The sequence below is a fragment of the Mesoplodon bidens genome, assembly GCF_964165515.1.
Source record: "Mesoplodon bidens genome assembly, chromosome: 4".
NCBI classification, from domain to species: Eukaryota; Metazoa; Chordata; class Mammalia; order Artiodactyla; family Ziphiidae; genus Mesoplodon; species Mesoplodon bidens.
The window spans coordinates 109,637,202-109,656,354 of record NC_138160.1 but is presented as its reverse complement, the minus strand read 5'-3'; the positions used below and the strand labels follow the sequence as shown (position 1 = coordinate 109,656,354).

Below are 19,153 nucleotides of genomic sequence, written 5' to 3'. Positions count from 1 at the left end.
TTCAAGTCAATAAAAAGTAAATCCCTAACATTCCCTTTACTTAAAAGTACCTGAACACAACTTCTCACCCACTTAATTGAATGAAAAACTCAAGACTTTCTTACTGGAGTTTCATGGAGCAGAATAAGCTTTATCACACGAAGATTGACCTGCACACCAAGGCTCTTGTGTTGGAAAAGGTTAAAAACCTAAAAACAAATAAAAATAAAAATCCTAAAATAAAACTGAAAAACATCTTAATTTTTCTTAAAGCCCAGACATGGGAGAAGTCTCAATTCAGTTGAGCAATTTTATATATTAAAAATTTTTAATTATTTTAAAATTAGCTTAATAAGCAATAATTAAATCATTTTAGATACCAAGAAATTTAGACCTAGCATTCTGCTATACTCACTGCTGCCTTGATAATCTAGGCATTTCAATGGGGTGCAGAGGGAACGTTGGGCTTTTCATGATACTGAAGAGAAAAATTTTAGTAACTAAACCCTAGAAATTTTCTTAAGACAACAAAATGCCAGTGTCCTTTCTTCTGAGAAAACGTCCTGAAATTCAGCCTGCTTTATGCCGCCTCCCAATTTATTCCTTAGAGTTTTTTTCTCCCCAAGGTTAACTGCCAAATAGGAACAGGGTTTTTCCAAAGCTCTTCCCTTCAAGGCTGTCCATGAAGACAAGGCCATTGTTGCTTAACAGTTTCAGGTCATAATTATAACTGATTTTCCCAAAACATGGTATGTGTAACAATGCTGGAAAGGAAGGCAAATTTTTTATGTGGTACCTTGATTTTTTTGGTAAAATTGAGTATTTAATTTATAATAGAAAATTAAAATTGGCACACCAAACCCACGCTTTCAGAGATAGTACTATTTAAAAGAGACTGAGGTTGGTAGGCTATGCCTGTCTACCCTTTACAGAATGCTGGTTGAGTGGTCAGCAGTTAGCTGAACACAGACAGAAATGACTGAAGTGTGGGAAAATAAGTTCACTGAAAAAAAAAACATGCCAGACTATAGCAAAAAATAGTAAAAATAGTAATTTTATATAACATATTTATCCTTGAATTAGTGGTTCTCACCTTGCTTAATATGGCAACTGAAGTTATAAATGGACATTTGCCTTTGGCTTTCATTTATGTTTATTCTTCCCTAAGAACCACTCTTCACGACAACCTTCTAATTCTGTCTTGAAGGAAGTTCACCCAACAGGGTATGCAATTAAGTCAAAGGATTCATGTGGTAGTAAGCATCCATAAGATCCTAGGTACAAGTTAGATTTCTACAGTCCAGAAGCTATCAACCAAAGTTAGCTACATGTGATTCAGCTAATAACTATTAGCTATTAGGTCTTACTCATCAACTAGTTTTATATCTGACATGCAATTTTACATACCTATATAAGCGATCAGTGGATTACCAACCTCCATTTTTGTTCCACCTCATAATCTATAGTACTTTGGGTGGGGCCATGCATATAAACAAATATAACATTTCTGCTATTTAAACAAATGGCCTTTTATAAAAAAGAAAGGCACAAAAAGAGATAAAAGAACAATAGAAAAAAAGTTTTGCCACATCAAATTAACAATAAGGATTTTTTACTAGAGGACGTGAATTATTATTTTGATATCTCTTTTGAGATGGATCAATTTGGTACACCTAAAGTATTTTTTTACTGATGTCAATAAAAGAAAGGAATAGTAATGAGTTAATTTTTAAAGAACTTCATTATACTCACACATTTCTTCCTTAGAGTTTTCTTGAAAAAATTCCAAGCGCACTTTAAAGTTTGCCTACCATATTTAAGATGGTTAGAATGAATCTCCTGGCTGCATCTGCTCCATGATAGGAAACCATTGCTGGGTCTGCAACCACTACAGTCTCTATGTTGTATTCTTGAGGTAATTTGTATGAATATCGTTTCCCTCTTCCACTTTCTGTTATTTTTTTAGATCTAGTTCTTCCTTTATCTGCAACACAGAAATTTTTCAAATGTGCCTCTATTTTAGCAAAGTGAATAAAAAACTTCCATTTCTTCAATAATTAAAAAGCAAGCTTGTCGAATACCAACATGTGCTGATGATATAATGGTGAGCAAGAGCAAATAAGTTCCCTGCATATAGGGAATCTAAATGAGCATTTGGCTTTGGAACATGACTGTGGAATCAGACAGACTGGACTTCTACCATTTATTAACTCTGCCACTTGGGAAACTAACATCACTCAGTCAGCCTTAGTTTCCTCATCTATAAAATGAATAACAATATCACCTGCTTTCTAGAGTTGTGGGTGGCTTATAATAAGATCACATTTGTAAAATTTTTAGCACAGAGATTCATATAAATAAAATAATTCCATATATAAAAGACACCATGATTTTCATTTTTAAATCAGTGACAAAATAAAGGTCTACTTGCCAGAAGTGCCTGAAGTGACTGACCCATACATCCTAATGTCAGGCAGGTGCCCCTATTTACTCAAACTATACATGGGTTACACAGGAATTGGTTCTGCCTTCCATCAGGATCATAGAAGTTATGACCTCAGGGTACCAGATTCCTCAAACAGGGCCAAATAAAAGCAGTAACCACAAATAAACATATTTATAAATTTAACTACATAAGAATGTAGCATTTCTGTTTATGAAAATATGCCACTATCAGAATGAAAAGCATGCAACCAAGTGGGAGAAGATATTTACAGTACTTTTCCATAATAAAGTAATAAAAAGCTACTCTAAATCAATGACAGATACCCAATTGAAAAATTGGCCACAAATCTGAAGAGCCATTTCAGGAGATCCAAATGGCTAATTAGCATATGAAAAGGTGCTCAATCGCATTAGTCTTCAGAGATACGCAAATTAACCGCAGTAAATTAAATAAATTAAAATCCCCAGAATGGCTAAGCTAGAGATGATTAGTGCCTAGGAGTGGGCAGAAGGGGAACATCTACAGTGCTGATATTTTCTATATTCTGATCTGAGTCATACCTACATGGTTATATTCATTTTGGGAAAATTCAGCAGTTGGACACATCATTTGTGCAACTTCCTGTATGCATGTGGTACCTTAATAACGAATTTATGATTTTAACAGCTTTATTGAGGGGTAATTTACATGCCATAACATGTAGCCATTTAAAGTACAATTCAATTATCCTTGACAAGTTTTTAGAATTGTGCAATGATCTCCACAATCCATTGTTATATTAGCTATCACCTGTTCCTCTCCTTGCCATTTACCAAAATTCTGTTGATGTCACTAAATAGCTGTCATCTTCTTTCCCAAACTTGTACTTGTTGGCCGACATCTTTTATATTTTTGTATTCTAATTTTAGTGGAGTCCCCAGAAGTAAACATGTGTGTTTAGTGGAATCCCATGGATATAAAAATGTGTGTCCAGTTAGTCACGTTTCCATGAACATGTCTTTGTTTTGAATTTGTATGTATGCTCATAGTTCCAGTCCATCATCTTGGTTTCTGATAAATTTCCTTTTTTGAGTCTTGTTCCAGGTACTTTAACTTTGATGTCAATTCTATTCTATTCTATTCTATCCTATCCTATCCTACTACCTATTCCACCTTACTTGCCTTCTAACACTGTTTCATGATGCCAGGATTAGTTTATCTCTTCTATTCTTGAACTACTGGGTCCCTTCTATTACTAATTTCTAGGTCCAACTGAGTTAGCTCTGAGCTCTAACATGAAGTAGATCCTGCCACGATTTCTGGAAACTTCACTGTTCTCAGATATCTCCATAAATTATGGTTTCTCATTTTTTTGTCACAGGGACACAGACTAAAAATCTATTTAACAAACAAAGTTTTATCCAAATGTCAAGTAGAGTCAGTTAACTAAGTTAACAAGTGTTACGAAAATAAATGCAAAGACTCCTTATTTAACAACAATAAGCATTATATTGATATTATGAAACAAGAAAATGCAAAAGGACCAAAGCAACAGTAGCCATCTGCAACAGAATCACTATAGTTAAAAGTAAATTTTATGAATCCATATTTAGTACCAGCAGTTAATACCAAAGACCTTCATGAAGGACAGAATAAGAAATTGGTTTTATTAGTATCTTAAGATCTACAACAGTTAGGAATAAATTTTGTAGTTTTTCTAATTGTAATCACAATCCTACTTATGGTTATATATTTGTATACTGTCATATAAACTTATAATATTTAGTAGGAGACATTCCTACAGGTATACGAAAAGGCTCATCTTGGCAGGGTCAACACCTAATAAACTGATTATGGGGGAAGATAGATAGATACAGAGACACAGACACACAGATTTGGCAGCTCTCCTAGATGGCTACATCACTGATCTTCTGTGTAAAAATCACACAGTGGTAGGAATAGAAAGGATGAGATGATAGGCAACATATTAGAAAGCAGACATCACCCTCAGCAAAATTAATCAGACTAAAAAGAGGAAAAGGGAGGTGGTTAGAATTACTCTTTCTTGTTGCTGTTGTTTACGTGTGTGTGGGGTGTTTAGTGTTTATTTTCGAGTGACAAGGTAGATAGTGGGAAATATCAGCAGAGCAGTTTGGAAGGAAAGATGATGGGTTCAGCCGTAGATTTTTAAGTCTGAGATGCCTGAGAGACATCTCAGTAGAAGTTACTAAACACCTGACAGTCAGGAGAGAGGTTAAAATGGAGATAGAGTTTGGAACTAAACAATGTGTAAGTGAAGTTGAACCCATGGATTTGGATTCTATCACCCCAGGGAAGCATGTGGCATGAGAAGTAGGAGGAAAAGGAGGAAGTCTTGGGAAATGCCTACACTTAGGGGGTGCACATATGGAAGAAGACATGCCCATGGAGGAGACAGAAACATAAGAAAAATAAAAGGAGAGATAATATGAAACTGGGGGGATAATTATAAAATGCTGGGCTTTTCGACCAGATCAAGAGTGATAAAGAGACCATGTAAGGGGGCTTCCCTGGTGGCGCAGTGGTTGAGAGTCCGCCTGCCGATGCAGGGGAAATGGGTTCGTGCCCCGGTCTGGGAGTATCCCACATGCCGCGGAGCGGCTGGGCCCGTGAGCCATGGCCGCTGGGCCTGTGTGTCCGGAGACTGTGCTCCGCAACGGGAGAGGCCACAACAGTGAGAGGCCCACATACCACAAAAAAAAAAAAAAAAAAAAAAAAGATACCATGTAAGGGAGAGAGAGAAAAGTTTGTTACCTTTATTGCCCCAGCTAATGATAGCTGTGATGGCTCCAAACTGTCAGTGTGCTACATCCTTATTTGCACGTTATATTTAAACAGGCTATTTGGAACATTCTAGGTTTCTTAAGAATCCCAATACCATGATTCTATGACTCCATTATATAAGGTAGCCATTGTATGTGAAAATCATGCATATTGAAGTTATCTTTTTATTAAGTTGCTTCCTTTGATGTCTTCATTGTCTACATCAACCACGTTGAGCTCGTTCTTCATCTCAATCCTGAGACCATTTTCTACCCAGTTGCATGTATAAAAACAATAGATTCGATACCACACGCTTTCAGTTAAAAGATCTTTAAATGTGTATTCACCAGTGCTCACGATGTGCTCCCCATAATACCCTCCACATACTGACAATCATCTCCACAACCGTTATGGTTGGCATACGGAAACTATTTCAGTAGTGGTTGGGTTAAGTTAGCTCTTAGAATAGAGATGATCTCTATATCCTGCTCAAATAGATCGGTTTTCTTCAATTCTATAAATCTCGTTCTTGTTCACACAGAGTAGCAGACATACTCACAAGCTTATACTAAATGTTAAGGAATATATATTGATTGATAATGTCACTTGCCTGCTTACAGTTTTCAAAGACCACATTTTCCCTTCCAGATAAACTCCTTATTACCACAGCCCCCAAGTTCCCTCATTATCTCATTCATGACTACTTTTCCAGGCTTGTGTCTCATGTCCACACTGTAGACACTGGATGCTTTCCCCTGCCTTTATACTTTTGTATTTATTGTTCCTTCTGCCTGAAATGCTCTTTTCCTGTCTAACAATGCCCACTAAATTTTCACATATGTTTTCCATTTTCACACGTAATCTCATTTAATTTGGACAACTGCCCTGAAGTTTGGGTACCACTACACCCATTTTGTATATTGTAAATGGAGCTTTGGAGAGATCAAGGAAGTTTTCCAAAGTCACATAGGTAGGGAGCAGCAGCATAAGGATTTGAACACATGCAGTCTGACCCCAAAGTTCATTTTCTTAACCTGCACACTCTGTTCCCTTTCCTCCCTATAGTCTGGATAAGTTTTACTTAATCTTTGAGGCTCAACCCCCGCCCCCCACCAAATAACAGAAGCTTAGAATCTTGGGTACTGAGTCTGTCATAGTTCTTATTATAGATAGTATAATTACACATTTACCAGTTTGTCTAAAATAATACATTGGTCACTTCTTGAGAATAAGAGCTGTGTCATTTAGCTCTGTATCCCTGTGAGGTGACTGGTCTTGCTTATGTTGCAAATAAAGAATTTAAGGTTCAAAAGTTCAAGGGAAGTGAAGAAGAGTACCTAGCTGGAGTGAGACTGAAGCTAGGCCTTGAATCCAGGGCCTCTGACTCTCAACCTCATGTGCCTTTATTTCCTCTATGTTATCTGTTAATAAAAGAACACAACAAAGTCATCCTAAACTATGAAGTGCCTGTTTAGAAAAAATATTTATGTAATCAATACATGCAAACACAATACACTTAAGACATTGACATGATGAAGGGGAATAGGGCAAAGGCCAAGTTGAATACAAATATGCTTTATGATTCCATTGTGAAAAGGCAATTACTGCAACATTATCCAAATCTGAATCATGTTTTTAATATGTTAATATATCAGCTTGAAGTAAGAAGGGAAGAACTGCAATTAGACTTATGCTGATAAGTAAATGAATATTTTATTTCATGGATTGCTAATTTTAAAATGATTTTTAAATTTCTAGACCCTTAAAAAGCATCGAAAATAGTTAAGTTCAGTAAAGCATCCAACTGACGATAGCTTGGCACTCCTTCTATGCAAGTGCTTGATCCAAACAGGTCAATTAAGATATAACAGTCATGCCTTAAAAAAAATTAGGAAGTTTATGAACAATGTCTGTCAAATATGAACTGTGTATTTATGCTTTATAAACCTATCAAAAATAAGAATTTTCTAGAAATGTTTCCTCTGTGCATAATGGCACACAAAGCCTGCTTTATGTCATCTGTATACATGAGTAATTAGAATAGCTGGAACTTACTATGATTCGAAAGTTGCATAGTGCAGATTTTCAGTATAACTCACACAAGGCAATCTCCTTAAATGGACTAAATCCAAGTTGTTGCTGTTATCATTTCACGATATAAAAACCTTTCTTTTGCTTGTTCATACTATGACTTTTGTTCAGCTGTTTTTTATCTCCATTGTGTCTACAGTTCTTAGAATAAGGAAGAGGGATGTGTCTTATTTAAATTGACTTGATCATGTACATTGAATAATGTGACACAGAGGTAGATTCACTTAACCACTTGTGAAGATAATTCCAATACAGACTGATATCATGAGCTTTTGTGAAAGAAAATAGAGATCATAAATTAATTTGAGATAATATATCTAAAGAGAAACATATTGAAATTCTTTCTGAATTTGAACATACTAGACAATTGATGATATGAACATGCTATGGCCTCTGCAAATGTTACTTATTATCACAATTTATATACCTAAATCAGCCTCAGATACCATAACCAATGTTAGAATGCTATCTTGGCACTAACTACACGAACATCTAATTTTGAATCTCCAAGTCAAATTTTAAAGTCTTTACACCAAAAATTGTTCAATAAATTCACATTTCCTCAGATACTATAGGGAAATATTTCTCATATCAGTGAATATTCACTGAGATGTCTGGATTAGATGTCCAAATATTTTTCCTAGGGAAACCACTGAATGCTGACTATGACTTTCAGGTCCTACTTATGTAATAGAAATCATTCATTTTCCTTATCCTTCTTGCTAATGCCACAGATCTCTGCCAAAAGAAGTAATAAGGAAGTATACAAAACAGTCACCCCATTTTACTTCTGTGAAAAATTGGCAGACAAACAGAGACCATGATTTGATGGTTGGAAATGTTTACGAGCCACTGAAACTTCCAGATTTAAAGTATTCTGATACTGAGAATAAAATTCAAAGAAGTAAATCTTGACTCTTCTTCCTATTCCTCTGCTAATTTTAACCTTCAAGATGATTTTTACTTGAGTCAAATAGAAAAAGAAGAAAAAAGTAGAAGCTGCTTCTGGTCAAAGTAAAGAGATACCTATGATGTTCTCAGGGAGGTGGACTGAAATAAGACCATGAGCTCACAGTATTCAGTTTCAGGGAATCTGGAATTCTCTCGGTGTCATTTCTATTCCACTGAGGGGAACAGTATCCCATGAGTATCCCTCTTGAGGGATATAGAGCATGTAATATATTAATATCTGAAGTCCTTTTTAGTTTCTATTTTTTGATATTAAAATGTACTATTTCATAGAAAAACTAAAAGTCTAAAAAAGATATGTAATTGTCATTAACCAAGAGAGATTCCACATTAAAAAAGATAAAGCTGGTGGATGGATGGATAGACAGAAAGACAGAAAGGGAGGGAGGGAGGGGTGGGAAAGGAAGGAAGGAAGAGAGGGAGGGAGGGAGGGGGGGATTTATTAAAGGATTCATCTCACATTGCATATTTAGTTAAACCCTTTTAGGAGAAGGCATTACCTGGAATGACACCACAGTAATGACCGTGAGGAGCTGACTTCTCTGTGGCTTTTTCCTCCATGGACCTTTTCTGCCTATATACACGGTGTGGGTGACCCGTTATGGCCATTGTATCATTGAGTGGTTCAATAAATATGAAGTCCTCATTGAGCTGTATGAATCCCATCTGGAATATATAACATAGAAAGATACGTATGAAATATCATTCGAATAAGTTACTTTCTGGGTTCTCCCACTCACACTCACTCTGTTTTCTTCCACGTATGTGCATACGTTTTTCTAGGGAAGCTATGTTAGCCACCCCACTAATAAGGTAACTGTCTTCCCATTTTACTACTTCATCTTTAGGTACTTTATTGCACTAGCATAAACTTCATTTAGTTAGCCTTAGCCTATGTGGGTGGGAGGCTAGATGCCAGCAACAGATGCATAGTAAAAATTCTGGAATGTTAAAGGCTCACTTTGGGAGACCCATGGGGTCACTTACATGTACAGCATGTACAGAAGAGCAATATAGTTTTTAATTGCATACACAGGACAGTACAACATTTTGACAATCATTATTTAATAAAATAGTTCATGTAACATACCACAGTAAATGTAGGACACATAACATTAAAGTTATTATATAAAATACTCTTAAGGCTTCTACTAAACATTTCTGAAAACGCTTGAACAATAAATTACAGAAAAAATGAAGCATCACTTACATAAACAAGTTTCATTTCATACAATGCCATATTTTAAAGTTAGCCAGTTGTGGAGAGGGCTAAAAACTGTAGAATATGATTATGATCAGCAAAAAGAACTTATAACAAGTAGGTATTCTTTCACTATATTGAAGTTAAGCCTAGTCATTTCTTCCCTTCCTTTTTTAGAATATAAATTTGAATTATAACTAGGAAAATGTTTTACATGGAAGAATATATAACTTAATATATAACTTGATCTTTCCAATTTTCATTGTTTTACTCTACTGCAATATATATATATAATGTATATTTGATTTATATTAACTCTTTAGCAAACATTTTTTAAGAAATAATTCCCTAGAACCTGCATTATTCATACCCAGTATGCTAATATGAAAGTTATCAAATATTGTTTTGCATTAACTTTATAAAAATCATATACAGTTCATTTTAATTTGATTCACATATAATAAGCATAGTAATATAATTATGTCTTCAGATACAGTAATTGTTCCAAACTGAATATATATTTAAAATCTAGGTAAAAAAACCTTTTCCTTAGAAGAAGAGGTCTTTTTGTTTTGTTTTAATTACTAAAGTGTATTGCATCTTCTATATGGAAAGACCAGGTGATTGCCAATATGCTTATTTTATTCTGTACATTTTACTCTTTATATCAGAATAAAGATACAAGATACCTATTCTTCAGGTATCTTCTATCTTCATTATAAGATAACTAAAGAATAAATCTAAAAATCCTCATCAACTTCATTTTATTGAAGTTTTTATATCACTAATAAAATTCTCAAGTACTAGGATGGCAGCTCCACCACCTAGACTTGTCCCCTTCCCCTCTCTCTCTTCCTGCCTTTTCCTGTCTCTTTCCCAGTTTCTCCCTCTCCCTCTCTTGTTCACACACATATGTGCACACATGCACGCACACATACATCATTTGTGGGTGGGGATAATGCAAAAAAAAGAGTTACTCTAATGATTCTTTCAAAATATCAGGCAAGTATATATTTGGGCAATTTTTGTGTAATTTTAATATGACTTTCAATGAGTTCTTTTATTTTCCATATATGTTTTCATTCTCTCAAATATGAAATCAGCTTGAATTTTAAAGTAATTACATGAAACCCACAATTTTTCCCTAGAGCCTAATTTGATGGGAATAAAAGAGAGTATCAAATATTTTTAAATTTAAGTAATAATTATTAAAGATGTAGTACATCTACACATGGATTGATAAGTAGTGTCATATGATCATTGATCCAGATTGTGAAAATACAGAATTGTGTTTCTCTTGTCTTATATGTAAATGTGATTCTGAGGTTCAGTCAGTATTCAAGGCCACTAATAAAACTGACAGTGTGACTGATGACTAAGATAATAATTGTTATGATGCTCAGTTTCCCTAAATCATAAATTTGCAATCTGATATATTCTTTCAACAGGTTATAAGCATGGTAAGATTTATAACCATAAACCCTATAAAATTTAATTGCATACTATCATATAAAATTTAATGACCTCAAGAACAGATTCTGGATTTAAGATTATTTTGGTTCATAACCTACTACTAGCATGTAACTATGAGAAAGTTACAGCATCTTTATACAACAGCTTCATAGCATTGTTTGGATTATTTTTTAGAAGCATTTTTTAAGCACATGTAATGCTCCTGTCATAGAATCTGATACTGAGTAACCCGCTCAATAAATGTTCATTATAATTTTTATTTTATTAATAAGGATAATCATAATAAATATAAGCAGCCAAACATTTGAGATTGGACTGAAGAACTCAGAGAGTCCAAAGAATTAAAATTTATTTGTCTTTGTATCCCCACACTAGCATATTAAATACTGTCTCAAATAAATGTGGTCTTATTTTTTTAGTTACCATTTGGAAACCTCTTCATAACACAGCATTCTCTGTTGTGTTAGGATTTTAACTACACACATTTTTAAAAACAAGGTCACTTTTAAAAAGAAAAAAATGTTTGAATCATTATAAATGATGACTCATTCATTCAACGCATATTTACTGTCTGATCACAGCGTGCCAGACTCATTTCACTCTAGGGCATATTTAGCATCAAGTGTTCAGGTTCTCTACAGGGAAGGGTTTTCTATCTGAGACCAGAATACTATCTAACAGCAGAGGAAGTGCTCTAGCTTGGGTTGGTATCTTTCAAGCAGAATTGCAGGAAATTATCAAGTTTTCTGTGTCCTCACAAAGGGCTCACCTATTCCACTAACAAAATGGATTGTTTTATCTGTGCTATGAACTTACAAGCCATGGAAAAACACAAATTCACATCAACCTCTCTTTAAAAGTCCTCCTGTGTTTGACAATCCACAATTAGGCAGCATGCACTTTAGTGCAAATATTGTCCTTTCAATTTTAGAAGGGAAGAAAATTAATTGTGCGTTGACATGGCACAATACAGTCTCTAAAATAAATGCAAGCTATATAATAATTTTCTCCCAGATTGCCCTTTTTAGATTTTTCAAAATGATTTGAACAATTTTGAGATATTTCATGCAAACATTTGGAAATGAAATTAAAAGTTGTTCCCTGTCTTGTTCCAGTCATCATGTACATTTTCTCATACAATGGCATCTGTTCTATTGTCACTGAATCTTATTCTCTGATTTGACAATTTAGCAAACATTTCAGTATTTTGCAAATCTACCACTGCTTATGTGAAAATACGTTACCAGCCATTTCTTGTCTTACTGGTTCTGATATTTTACTTTCTCTATTTAGATGCCCCTGTGCTTTTTAAAACAACCATTAACACTGATCTCCATGAAGGTGTACTGACACTGCCACCAACTTCTAATTGCAATATGAAATTTGATTTGGCCAATGTGCATAGATTTTTATATACTGCTGCTTCAATTCACCAAATACAAACGTTTCATTTGTTCAAATTCAAATTAACTATGTCTACTAAAGAGATGGACAGAGTCTAAAGTCCTAATGCATATGTCACAAGCATAAATTAAAAATGACTAAAAAAATTAGAAAGCAACCTGGCACTCTCCAGTCTTGCTTCCATTCCTACCAGGTTAACGACTTCAGTTCCCCTGCCTCACTTCCTATTCACTTAAGGAACTGAAGCACTACTATAACTACTACCTTGTTTTCTTTTCATTCTTCTATGTTCCTTTCTGGAAATTTTCTTTATTTTCCAGAACCTCAGTTTTCTAGCTAAACTTTGTGTGGACTAGCTGAAGGTATATATCTGAGGCTCAAACTGCATATGGTGAGGGTCTTTAATAATATCCTATTTTAAAAAATATACAGCATATCACAAGAAGTAAATACCATTAGTGTGTGGTAGATCATTATAATTTCAGGCTGTAAGAAGACTGGAGGGATAACAGAATTTGGATAAAACTAGGGGAAAGTTGCTCCTTATGAGAGGGTAGAGGGCAAAGAGGATGTGGAATCTAGGAAATAGTTTAAGAAGATGCCTGGCTTGAGTAGAGAAATAGGAAAATGTAGCCAAAAAGTAAGATGAACCAATATAATTGAAAACATTAAATGACAAAGTTCTTGACAGGAAAAGGAAAATCAATGTCCTGAGGGTCTGAAGATTTTTAGCCTATTGTCTGACTATAAAGTATATTAGAGAATCTCTGAGATAGAAGCATAAGTGTTTGACTTCTAAAAAGCAGTAACAGAAGTTGCTGAAAGGATCTGGCATCAGTATACTGCTTGTAAAAATATTTTATACAAATGTCTCATACTCTACATGATGTGTACTTCACACATGTTAAGTTTGACTATTTTTGAAAAAATTCTCTTGTATGGTAATGCTATAGTATACATCTCATTAAGTAAAGTATATAGTTTAAAACGTAAGCATAATATAGGGATTGACATAAATTATAATAGTATAAATTTATTTTATGCTTTATTCAAATAAAACATCATTTTCAATATTCCTGTAAATGGGAGTGGTTTTTCATGCCTTTGCATATTCTATACATACACATAAATCTGCAGGAAAACACACTTCTGATGCTGTATTTATCCTATTACCATATCATACTAAAATACTCTCCTGACTCGATCTTTTCAAGGTTTCTGCTTTACACCATGAGGATCAACTCCAAATGAAGATATATAAGTTATAAGATCATGATAAACTTTTGCCTACTTCTCCACTTAAACTTCACATATAACCACCACAGACAAATTTTATTGTGTGAACAAACTTTATATTTTAACAATTTCAGAATAACTTTTAGTTGCACGATCACACTTGGTACACTGCACATGCTGTTTTCTCTTTCCAGAAAGTCACTGTTGGTATGGAGAGTTATTTCTTCAAAATGAAGCCAACCCTATCCTCTCTCCAAAGTAACCACCGCCTGCTCTATGCACTTCTGTGCCTTTTCTGTTCTTTCACTATTAGGCCCCCTGTAAATGTTGCTTGCAGGACCCTCTGATTAGATCATGAGCTATTTCAGGGAATGCTTGGGGTGTAGTGCTCATCATCAGGCCTCAATGAGCAAGGACTGGACATAGCAGGTGCTCAGGCAATGCTGTTTTAACTCAATGTATTCTTCCCTTTTGAGCTAAAAGAAAATGTATCCATTTGCTGCTCTGAACAACATTCTACCTGTGACTCCATCTGGGGGAAAATTACAATTTGATTTCTTCCTCTGGCATTTCCAGTGTTGCTTTCCTGGTGTGTCCAAGTTTTTTTATCTTTAGGAAAAGTTTTCATGTGACCACACTGTTAACATCATTCCATTTACTTTCCCTGCCAAAGGGGCTTCAAAAAGAATCATGAAATGACAATGGTAGAAGGAAACTTAGAATCATCCGGCCATCTGGAGTTTTGAAATCAAGAAAACCAAGGCTTAGAAATCTTGCATGACTTGCCTAAAATCACAGAGAGTTCATGGGAATGTCAGGGCTAGAAGCTAAGCCTCCCAATTTCCAAATTGATATCTGGTTTTAATACATCACTCTAATAAATCTGCTCGCTACCTACCTTCTCCTTACATTTCCACCCACATTCTAGTTTCCCCCACTGAACTGGAGAATTGTTCTGAGGCCACCCATCATGCCCTTTCCTTTATTCTCCTCCCTCGGGCATTTGACCCTTGACAACTTTTCTCCTCCACGAATATTCCATGACTCTACGTCTCTTGTTCTCTAGCAACTGTTTCTATTTCCTTAAACAGATCCTGTTCCTCACTCCAAAGCAGGTCTCCAGTCAGCAATCGTTTCTCTGCATTTATCCCTCCCAAGGGATTTATAACCCCCAATGGAAATGATTCCCAAACCCCCCATACCCAGGCCACTGCTTCCATTGCATGGACATCCCCCCACACTAGTACCTCCTCTCTAAGTCTGTATCTCTATGCATGACCCTTTTCTGGTTACCCAGGCTAAAAAGCTACATAGTCCTTTCCTCTTCACTTTTCAAACTTATTTTAAAATATTTATAAGAAAACAAGAATAGAAGAAAATAACATGCCTCTACGCCAGACACTGTATATACCTTATTTCATTTAATCAAACAGCCAGCTTGGGATAACTATGTTAATGTCACACGTTTTATAGTTGCAAAAAAACCAAGTTTCAAAAAGAGTTATCATGTCCTAAGGTCACAAATCAGTGTGTGGTGAGGACAGGATTCAAACCAAAGGCCGCCTGGCTTGGAGCACATGCTGCCTCTGTGAGGCTATCTGAAAAGGCTAGGCCTGCCACAAGGCTGCTGCTCCAAATAACTCTCATCTTCAAAAACTTCTGCACTGAGGATCTGACGTCAACCACAACACCTCACAGATGGTAGATGTCCAAAATTTGGTATCAAGAGCAAGGCCAGGCCCCATCCCTCACAAAGCAGAAGACAAAAGTACCGCATTAGGCTCTGAACTTTATCTTGAGCTGACTGTTTTATGTGATCAGCCTGTGAGCTGCCAAAGGCACACTGGCCTTCTGAGTGTGCCGAGGGTTTCATCTCCAGGCCTCCTTCAATGGTGGAAACCCAATCACTCCCCCATGGCAGATTTGGGAAAACAGTTCAAGGTTTCATTTTTCTTTCCTTCTTTCTTTCTTTCAATTCTCTCTTCTGTTTTTTTTCCTTAAAATTGCTTTCTGATCATAAAATCAGAACTTGTAAATAGCAGAATATTTTAAAAATATAGTTAAAAAAAAGAAAATAGTCATCCCAAATCCCATCATATAGAATTATACATGTATGTATATACATATTTCTTTCTAGTCTACTAACATATACACATAAGTGTCTATGTATCTGTATGTGTGCATGTGTGTACCTATACACATGTATACACATGTTAAAGTTTCATATTCTACTTTATTTTCCCACAAGAAAAGCTTAATAACGATTTTGTTTCTTAATAGTATCAAATAATCTTTATAAGTTGGTTTTTAATTGCTGAATAATAACTTATCTTCTAAATATATCATAATCTTATTAGCTATTCATTCATGCAACCCTCTACTCAACAAAATGCTTATGAGTATGAACTTTGTACATCTAGAGCTCAGGGTGTAGCAGTGAACAAGGCTGAAAAGCCCTGTTACCAACTTTCACCTCAGGAGGGAAGACAATGTGCTATTTGTTCAACTGGGTCAAAGTTACACATAAAATTTCTCCATCAACATTTGTTAATAAGCTTTACATTGATGGTTTGCACACTTATTTATGTCTGTGTTCTATGTCACAATAAAAACCAAGGTTACAATATAGCTTGGAAGTATCTCACCAGCTACCTAAGGAAAAAGGCAGGAGCTGAAAGTGAACATTCAGAGAAGATGAACTAATTCTCCTCCAAGAACAAGTAAGTGAAAGATCTCAGGGGCTCAGGAGCAGATATGAAGACGAAAGCCTCCTAAGAACCCATAAATGTGGCCCATGAGAGTGAGAGAGTCTACTGTAGGCACCTGTCATAAAGCTCAGCCACACCACTCGTGACCCCACAGGTCACCTAAGCACCCTTCTCCTTCTTACTTCCCTTAGAGCTTCAACCCTAGGGGATGCAGAGGAACCCCAGGGTGCTGAGCAGGAGGGTGACAGCTCTAGTTAGGGAATAATGAGGACCTGAATCCGTGTCCCCATTCCTCACTGCAGGTGATGAGTTCTCAGAAAGCCTGAATGTGGAGAGCATGCGTCAGAGAGAAATGTTAAATTTACGTGAATTTGGATGTTTTGATGATCATAGGATAAATATTCTGATTACCAAACAGAGACTTTTGTGACTAAATTCACCAGGGGACTTCTCAAAACCTGAGAGTAAACAACACCAGAAGGAAGATCAGAGGAACAAATATGAACAAACAAAATGTAAACTACTTGTTTTATTATGATAATCCTTGAGTCCTATTTACTCAATGAAAAGTTATAAACATATAATATGAACTCAGCTGCCAAATACTATGAAAGGGTGAGAGAGTGATGTGGGGATGGCCTTTTGGGTGAGGTGACATCTGAGCAGGGACGTACAGTATGGGAGACGGCCAGGCCAAGGTGTAGGGGGGAGGACATTTTAGGTAAAGAGAGAAACCAAGACCCCTGAGATGAGAACAAGCTTAGGACATTTAAGGAAAAGAAAAGCTAGGGCAGCTGGAGCAGCGTGATATATGGGAAATGATAATTAGAAAGGAACCCAGGGCCTTAACCCATAGCAGTGTCAACTTATGGGATTAGTTATTTAGAAATAAACCCTGATGAAATCCTACTTTGGTTTTTAGCCCATCTACCTTTTCTTAGACACTGGTTACAGATCTTACCATGGGATGCCTCATGATGGCCTTCTGTGTTATGTTCTTTCAACAGAGTCTTATTTTATCTACATAATAATTACACAGGGATAGATTTCACTTCTACAATTGAGAAAAATATGCTTTCTCTCCTGTTTTCTTGAGAACCATTGCCTTCTTCTAACTTTTCCCCAACATTTGACAGAGATATGGATTTTAAAAAATTTCAAAATGTTCCTTTTTAACTCCATTATAAACATCACAAGTATGATAATAAATAGAAGCTGTTGTATGTTAAAGAAGTGAAAAGGAAGGGTAAAAACTGGTAAAGTGGAAAATGAATGCTCCATCCTAACATTTAGTTATCCAAAATAATTGATTTTTTGGTTCATATAATGGTTATCTATTTTCTCATTTTATAGTACAATTTCTACTCAAATCAAGAAAAGCTATTGATTTTCATATACTTTCTTATATCCATTCACTTTAATATAATCTATTAGTGGTTATAATGACTTTTTTATTAATCCACTGATGTCTATGCATTCTTTAAATAAGCAAAAAAACAAGCTGAGAAGTAGTAAATTCAGTTTTAAATCTACTTCTAAGTTTATCAATCAGTCTAGCCAAAAGCTATTATGTTCCACTGTATCTTCCTGGTGCTTATTAATGTTCATTACAAATGTACCTACTAAATACCCACAACATGGCAGTAGGCAAGGCACTGAGGATTCAAAGATGAAGACAGATTTAACTTGCATTTTCATGGACCTTATATATTAGGGAGAAAGGCAGGAAAAAAATAAAGTATTCAGACAAATATACTTAGGATGATATAAAGTGTGAAAAGTATCATTAAAGAAACAAACAAGGATCTGAGAGAAACAGAGCACAGGTTAGGATACCAGAGAGGGTAGCCCAATAAGACCTATCTAAGGAGATAACATTAGAGGCAAGACCTAAAGAAGGAGCCAGCCATAGGAAACAGAATATAAGTGAGAGAAGAGTGGTATTTTAGGTGCAGGAGGCCATATACCAAGGCTATGACCCTGGAAGATAGATGGGAGGAACTCAATGTGTCAACTTTGAGTTTATAAAAGTGCAAAATTTAAAATTATTACTTATAACAATATATGTTTGTGTTTCATATGTTTATGTCACAGTAAAACTTATTTTTTAAAGGAGAAACAAAGACTAAACAATAGAACCATATTACTTAGCAATACAGAGGCAAAGTAAGTACTAAAAGAAATGCAACTGTTCCTAAAGGACAGAAATCAAAGATGGAAAGGAGGGGGCAAGAGAGTTCATTTTTTACACCATAATTTTTGCAGTAAGTATTGACTTTTCTAACAATATATATGAATGCCTTAGATTACATTTTAATTTAATAGAGAGGTTGAAATAGAGGGACACAAGACTTGTTGGGAGGCTACTGCAGTGATCAAAGCAATAAATAATGGTGGCATCAGTTTAAAGTCTATCAGTGAGAAATACCTATAGATAAATCAGAATACAGTTAAAGAAGTGATGTGGAGATGGAAGTGGTGGCAGGAGTCACAGAGAAATAATTATTGCAGCAAAAACAGAACAGAGGGGTTGGCAGGGCATGACTCTTGTAGAGCTCTGAAGACCATGATAAGACATTTAGATTGTATTTGAAGTATAACTGGAAGCAACTGACAGTGTACGGCGTAATCTGATAAATTTTTAAGAAAGTCATTCTTGTTCTTTTTTGGAAAGCAGACTATAGGGTGACAAGAGTAGAATCAGGGAGACCAGTTTGAAGTCAGTAATAGTTCAAGTGCAAGATCATGATGGGTAGACCAAGAAAGCAACACATGGTGGCTGAACTAAGGATGTGGACAAAAGTAAACACATTTGAGATTAATTTTGGCTTCTCATACAAACCAGAGAGCAACCACCCAAGTTTG

At 35.5% G+C, this 19,153-nt stretch overlaps 1 protein-coding gene across 1 annotated transcript in view; it reads right to left on the bottom strand.

Moving 5' to 3' along the window:
- The window catches only part of ADAMTS19 (ADAM metallopeptidase with thrombospondin type 1 motif 19), a gene marked incomplete at its 5' end in the record, with an annotated part of 287,542 nt that overhangs the window by 224,086 nt on the left and 44,303 nt on the right, over positions 1-19,153 (bottom strand). Inside the window, 3 exons of the mRNA XM_081232610.1 lie at positions 105-188; positions 1,791-1,963; positions 8,767-8,932. Of these exons, the coding sequence (XP_081088736.1) occupies positions 105-188; positions 1,791-1,963; positions 8,767-8,932 (423 nt within the window). The remainder of the gene's footprint in view (positions 1-104; positions 189-1,790; positions 1,964-8,766; positions 8,933-19,153) is intronic.